At 52.4% G+C, this 7187-nt stretch overlaps 1 protein-coding gene across 1 annotated transcript in view; it reads right to left on the bottom strand.

Moving 5' to 3' along the window:
• Positions 1-448: 448 nt before the first annotated feature.
• LOC108524070 (granulocyte-macrophage colony-stimulating factor receptor subunit alpha-like) overlaps positions 449-7187 on the bottom strand; it is a gene marked incomplete at its 5' end in the record, with an annotated part of 10524 nt that continues 3785 nt past the window's right edge. Inside the window, 5 exons of the mRNA XM_017864922.1 lie at positions 449-820; positions 2571-2667; positions 3409-3544; positions 5926-5955; positions 6937-7116. Coding sequence (XP_017720411.1) covers positions 721-820; positions 2571-2667; positions 3409-3544; positions 5926-5955; positions 6937-7116 — 543 coding nt within the window. The remainder of the gene's footprint in view (positions 821-2570; positions 2668-3408; positions 3545-5925; positions 5956-6936; positions 7117-7187) is intronic.

Here is a 7187-nt window from a genome sequence, read left to right as displayed (position 1 = left end):
TTTTCTCCCTCCCTCTCTCTGTTTCTCTCTCTGTGTGTCTGCCTTTGTTTCTCTGTCAGTCCGTCTACCCGTATTTCCCTCTCTTTTGTGTCTCCTTCTCATTCTCTTCTATGTTTCTCTCTCTCTCCTCCATCTCTCTCCATCTTTCTCTGCCTCTGTCTCTTGTCTCTTTAGTTCTGCCTCGTCTCGCTCTGTCACCGAGCTGGAGTGCGGTGGTGCGATCTTGGCTCACTGCAACCTCCGCCTCCCGGGTTCAGGTCATTCTCCTGCCCCAGCCTCCCGAGTAGCTGGGATTACAGGCGTGCACCACCACGCCCGGCTAAATATTTTTGTATTTTTAGCAGAGACGCGGTTTCACCACGTTGGCCAGGCTGGTCTCGAACTTCTGACCTCACGTGATCCACCTGCCTCAACCTCCCCAAGTGCTGGGATGACAGGCGTGAGCCACCGCGCCTGGCTCATCTCTACCATCTTCTCTTCCTTGTTTTGACCACCAGCCTGACTCAGTTTCTGCTCATCCTGGAGATCTGATCCTGGAGAAATTTCTCACAGAGAGGACCCTGACTCCAACCCAGGAGAAGACCCTGATCCCGACCTGGGAGAAGGCCCAGGAGCGGGATACAGATTCCAGCCACACCCGTGGCGAAGCTGGTGGAGAAGCAAGAGTCGACACTGAGAGACCGTGTCCCACACTCCCCGTTCCTTGCTCTCCATCGCAGGTCACCGCTCCGCCCGCCCTCTACCTACCTCGTCTTCCACATCATGGTTATCATTCAGTTTGTCTTTGATCTGTGGAACTGGCGGGAACAGTCGCTGTACCCTAAAGAACCGGAGACACAGAGAGAAAGTGTGAACTGAACCCCAGGGCGCCACAGTTCCTTCCATCGACGCCCTGTGCCAAGGGATGCTGCATGCGGGGTATCTGCGCTCAACTACGCAAAACAACTTCACCAAGAATCACCAGATGATGAAAATATTAAGGAACTAGGCCGGGTGTGGTGGCTCACGCCTGTCATCCCAGCACTTTGGGAGGCCGAGGCGGGTGGATCACTTGAGGTCAAGAGTTCAAGACCAGCCTGGCCAACATGGTGAAACCCCGTCTCTACTAAAAATACAAAAATTAGCTGAGTGTCATGCTGCACACCTGTAATCCCACCTACTCAGGAGGCTGAGGCGGGTGGATCACTTGAGGTCAAGCGTTTGAGACCATCCTGGCCAACATGGTGAAACCCCGTTTCTACTAAAAATAGAAAAATTAGCCGGGGTGGTGGTGCACACCTGTCATCCCAGCTACTCAGGAGGCTGAGGCAGGAGAATTGCTTGAACCCGGGAGGTGGACGTTGCAGTGAACCGAGATTGTACCACTGCACTCCAGACTGGGCGACAGAGTGAGACTCCANAAAAAAAAAAAAAAAAAAAAAAGGAACTGAGAAAACAGGAGATCCTATGGGAAAAGAACAGGTGGTCAGCTGTGGGCGGCTTCAGGGAGTCTGAGGTCCCTGGTGTTGAAGGGCTGAGCTCCAGGGGGAAACGCCTGCCTTAATCCCACCAGCCTTGAGGAGCATGGCTCCTGGCTTGGAGGTGGGTTATTTTGTGTGTGTTTGTTTTGAGACAGAGTCTCGCTCTTGTCGCCCAGGCTGGAGTGCAGTGGTGCGATCTCGGCTCACTGCAACCTCCACCTCCTGGGTTCAAGCGATTCTCCTACTTCAGCCTCCTGAGTAGCTGGGATTATAGGAACATGCCACCATGCCCGGCTAATTTTGTATTTTTAGTAGAGACGGGGTCTCACCATGTTGGCCAGGCTGGTCTCGAACTCCCGACCTCAGGTGATCCGCCCACCTCAGCCTCCCAAAGTGCTGGGATGACAGGCGTCAGCCACCACACCCGACCTAGTTCCTTAAGATTTTCATCATTTGGTGATTCTTCGTGTGTATCTCTGTGGTTCCTGAATCCAGTAACAGGCGTCCTAAGAGACAGAAGAGGAGACACAGACACAGAGCAGGAGGCCACGTGGAGACAGAGGCAGAGACTGGAGTGATGCAGCCACAAGCCCAGGGACGCCTGGAGCCCCCAGGAGCTGGGAAAGGCAGGAAGGAGCCTCCCTTAGAGGCAAAGCCACAGGAGACAGGAGGATGCCACCTTTCTGGATGGGTCTTGGGATCACCAGACATCTTTGCAGGCTGTGTTTCTCTCTCTCTCTTGCTCTCTCTCTCTCTTTCTTTCTTTCTTTATTTTTGAGACGGAGTTTCACTCTTGTCGCCCAGGCTGGAGTGCAATGGCGTGATCTCCGCTCACTGCAACCTCCGCCTCCCGGGTTCCAGCGATTCTCCTGCCTCAGCCTCCCGAGCAGCTGGGATGACAGGCACCTGCCACCACGCCTGGCTAATTTGTGTATTTTCAGTAGAGACGGGGTTTCACCGTGTTGGTCAGGCTGGTCTCGAACTCCCGACCTCAGGTGATCCGCCCGCCTCGGCCTCCCAAAGTGCTGGGATGACAGGTGTGAGCCACCGCGCCCGGCCAAGGCTGTGTTTCTCTCTCTCAGAGACAGAGACATGAGTTTCACACATTACCTTTTAAAGAGGAAGCCAAAGACGAGGCCACAGACAAGGGTTCCCAGGATCAGGAGCACGTAAATGTGCACAGAGCTGGGGTTTCGGTCGTCGGAGCCTAGAGAGACACACACGTGCGCATCCACGGTGAATGGTTGATGGACGTGTGAAACGAAATTAAATTTCTTCAGGACCCCAGACGCATTTAGCTACAGGGAACGGTCAAGCTGCGAACTGGGTCGAGCAAAAACCTGCCTCCACCTTTTTTATGGTTCCTAAACAAGATGGCTCTGAGATGAAAGGCCACCCGCCTGCGTCATGTTTTACCCACAGGGTGGGTGAGCTGTTCGAACGTCACCGCCATGGGCCGGGTTTCACCATGTTGGCCAGGCTGGTCTCAAACTCCTGACCTCGTGATCCGCCCACCTCGGCCTCCCAAAGCGCTGGGATGACAGGTGCGAGCCACCGCGCCCGGCCGAGTTTCTGTATTTTTAGTAGAGATGGAGTTTCACCATGTTGGCCAGGCTGGTCTCAAACTCTCGACCTCCCGTAATCCGCCCACCTCATTCTCCCAAAGTGCTGGGATGACAGGCGTGAGCCACCCTGCCTGGCCCTTCTCTGGTTATTAAGGGAGCGTAGCTCATCCATCCTGAATAAACGTCAGCAAAGCAATGTTGTGGGACCGAGCACGAGACCCTCTCCTTCTTTCGAGCCTCAGCGATAAACTCACAGCCTGACACTGTTCTTAGCGATGTTCTCAACTCAATCTCGGCGCCCAGGACAGAGCCGCTGACCTCTGCGCCTGCTCCGAGGTGGTGGCAGACGGTACAGACGTCCCTTACCTCCGCCCAGCGCTTACCAAATTCAGCGGCTTCACTCCAGGAACTCCAGTTCAGGATGCGGACGTCTGCAGCTCTGATCTTCACAGCATGTTTTGCTCTGGGTTCAGAACTTGGAAAGTTGTATCTATTTTCCAAGTCACCAGAAACGTTGATCTTGGGAGGAAAAAAGAAAGTTAGAGATCGGTGTCTTCTGCGTGGAGGAAAAGGTTGTCTTTTTCGTTCTTTTGTCTTTTAAATTTTTCTCCTTTTTTTCTTTTTTTTTTCTACCATTTTGAATGCACCTGCTCTGATCGAGTCTTGGAAGCTAAGCAGAGTCAAGCCTCATTAGTATTTGGGTGGGAGACAACTTGGGAAAATTTGGGTGATGTAGGCTATTTTATTTTTCTAGTCTAGTCTAGTGTAGTCTAGTGTAGTCTATTATAGTCTATTCTAGTCTAGTCTATTCTAGTCTATTCTATTCTAGTCTAGTCTAGTCTAGTCTATCCTAGTCTAGTTCTAGTCTAGTCTATTCTAGTCTAGTTCTAGTTCTAGTCTATTCTAGTCTAGTCTATTCTAGTCTATTCTATTCTAGTCTAGTCTATTCTAGTCTAGTTTGTTCTAGTCTATTCTAGTCTAGTCTATTCTAGTCTATTCTATTCTAGTCTAGTCTAGTCTAGTCTAGTCTAGTCTAGTCTATTCTAGTCTAGTTTGTTCTAGTCTATTCTAGTCTAGTCTAGTCTAGTCTATTCTAGTCTAGTCTAGTCTAGTCTAGTCTATTCTAGTCTAGTTTGTTCTAGTCTATTCTAGTCTATTCTAGTCTAGTCTAGTCTATTCTAGTCTATTCTAGTCTAGTTTGTTCTATCTAGTCTATTCTATTCTAGTCTAGTCTAGTCTAGTCTAGTCTGGTCTATTCTATTATATTCTATTCTAGACAGACTCTCGCTCTATCACCCAGGCTGGAATGCAATAGCATGATCTGGGCTTACTGCAACCTCCGCCTCCTGGGTTCAAGCGATTCTCCTGCCTCCACCTCCTGGGTTCAAGTGATTCTCCTGCCTCAGCCTCCCGTGTAGCTGGGATTACAGGCGCCTGCCACCAGGCATGGGTAATTTTTGTATTTTTAGTAGAGACAGGGTTTCTCCACGTTGGCCAGGCTGGTCTTGACCTCCTGACCTCAAGTGATTCGCACGCCTCAGCCTCCCAAGACGCTGGGATGACAGGCGTGAGCCACTGTGCCTGGCTAAAATTTTATTTTTTGAAGCAGAAATTGTTAGCCAGGTGTGGGGGTGGGTGCCTGTAGTCCCAGCTACTAGGGAAGCTGAGGCAAGAGAATCGCTTGAACCTGGGAAGTGGAGGTTGCAGTGAGCCGAGATCGTACCACTGCACTCCAGCCTGGGCGACAGAGCGAGACTCCATCTCAAAAATAAATACACACATAAATAAATGATTCAGGAACAACAACTGATATTCACAGACCTTCAGACGGATAGTTTAGCAAAACGGATGTTAAGATCCCCAAGTCCAGCATACTCATTGGACAGAGGGAGGATACTGAGGGTCAGAGTGGCCAGGAGACTTGGTAAATATCCGGCAACAGAACTCAGTCTAAAAGCATTTTAGAGGGAGACATAGTCTCCTTAGACAGTCACTGGAATATATTCTTAACCCACTGAGAAGAAAGAGGAATAAAATGGGAAAATCAGTAGAACAGGCTGAGCATTCATATTCCAACTGTTCGGACATGAAGGTCGAGGCCAAGAGCGGGTCCCGCCCAGTAAGAACTTCGAGAGGGCACCTCACCCATGTGAGATCTTCTCCTGTGGTTCAGGGTCACGCCCCATCCTGTCCACCCCTGGGTAACACTGGCAGTAAGAGTCCTGTAAACCTAGACTGTAGGGTTGCCCTGGGTTGGTGAATAGGGGACTGTAGGGTGACACTAGGGTTGTGAGTGGTTCAACCGTATGTGGGACAGAGTATTCTGCTGTCTACACTGGATCCAGGTAGACGTGGGGCCGGCTCTCCTTCTTGTCTACACTGGGTCTAGGTGGAGGTGGGGCGGCGTCTTCTCCTGTCTACACTGCGTCCAGGTAGACATAGGTCGTGGGTGGACCGTAGGGTTACGCTGGGGGTCATGTAGAGTTATGCTAGGGATCATAAGTAGGGGACAGTAGGGTTATGCCAGGGGTCATGGGTAGGGGACTGTACAGTGTTACACTAGGTGTGGTGAGTCGGAGACCGTACGGGTCATGAGTAGGGGACTGTAGGTTTCCGCCAGGGTGGTGAGTAGGGAACTGTAGGGTTACACCACGGGTCATGGGTAGGGGACTGTAGGGGTTGTGAGTAGGGGACTGTAGGATTACACCAGGTGTGGTGAGTAGGGGACTGTAGGGTTATGCTGGAGGTCGTCAGTAGGGGACTGTAGGGGTCGTGAGTAGGGGACGGTAGAGTTACTCAGGCGTCGTGACTAGGGGACTGTAGGGTTACGCCAGGTGTGGTGAGTTGGGGACTGTAGGGTTACACTGAGGGTCTTCAGTAGGGTCCGTGGTTTCACTTACCGGTAGGTTTTCAGTGCCAGGCTGGGTATTCTAGAAACAGAACAAAACACAATACAAGGCTCACTGTTCCCATCTCTAAAACCCTTTACATGGTTCACACAGTGTCTCCCTTGGTGTCCCTGCGGAGTGGCAGGCGGGTCTCCCTCCACACACCCCGAATCTACAAGACAGGTGGGATGAGGAGCTGCAAACACAGGATTCTTCCTGGCCAGATATCCTCCTGTAATCCATCCAGAAAGGTCCCACTGGCCTTGGGGCAGGGTGTTCTGTCTACACGGCATCCAGGTAGACACGAAGTAGGCTCTCCTTGCCTACACTGGGTCCAGGTGGTTGAGGGACAAGAGCTCTTCTTGTCTACACTGGATGGAGGTGGATGTGGGGCAGGTGTCTTCCTGTCTACACTGGGTCCAGGTGGCTGTGGGACAAGAGCTCTTCTTGTCTACACTGGATGGAGGTGGACGTGGGGCAGGTCTCTTCCTGTCTACACTGGGTCCAGGTAGACATGCGGCAGGGTATCCTTTTGTCTACACTGCGTCCAGGTGGTTATGGGACAAGATCTCCTCCTGTCTACACTGAGTCTACGTGGAGGTGGGGCAGGTCTCCTCCTGTCTACACTGGGTCTATGTGGAAGTGGGGCAGGGTCTTCTCTTGTCTACACTGGCTCTATGTGGAAGTGGGGCAGGGTCTCCTCCTGTCTACACTGGGTCCAGGTAGACATGGGGCAGGGTCTCCTTCTGTCTACACTGCATCCAGCTGCAGATGGAGCAGAGGCTCTCCCTTGCTTGTTGCCTCATCCTCCACACCTCCCGGTCCACTTCCTGGTTCCACGGTTGCAGGATCATCCTGGTCCATCCTCCTGCAACTTCCTTCAAGGTTGCTTCGCCCCAGGGTCAGCGCTTACCATCCACCCATCCTTCCCCCAGGCCACGTCCCCCGGATTCCCAGGCTCCTCTGTTTGCGTGTCCCGTACGCCTCCCTCCTGACGCCCAGGCCCGGGGAGCTCTCACCGACCTTTCTGTGGACGTCCAGCTGGTACTGAAAGTCCAAGTATGACAGCTTCTGATAGGTCCTGGGCTGTTTCCACCGTACGAGGCAGTGCGTCGTGTTGCAGCGGACAGTGACATTACCGGGCGGGTTAAATCGTTCTGGAACGAGGGTGCGGGATACACCCCTGAACCCCAGAGGTCCTGTCTACACTGGGTCCAGGTGGAGGTGGGGCAGGGTCTCCTCCTGTCTACACTGGGTCCAGGTGGACGTGGGGC

This window comes from Rhinopithecus bieti, unplaced genomic scaffold (assembly GCF_001698545.2).
Source record: "Rhinopithecus bieti isolate Rb0 unplaced genomic scaffold, ASM169854v2 scaffold_81686, whole genome shotgun sequence".
Lineage (NCBI taxonomy): Eukaryota > Metazoa > Chordata > Mammalia > Primates > Cercopithecidae > Rhinopithecus > Rhinopithecus bieti.
The sequence above is the reverse complement of the archived record's forward strand: the minus strand, read 5'-3'. Positions and strand labels throughout refer to the sequence as shown.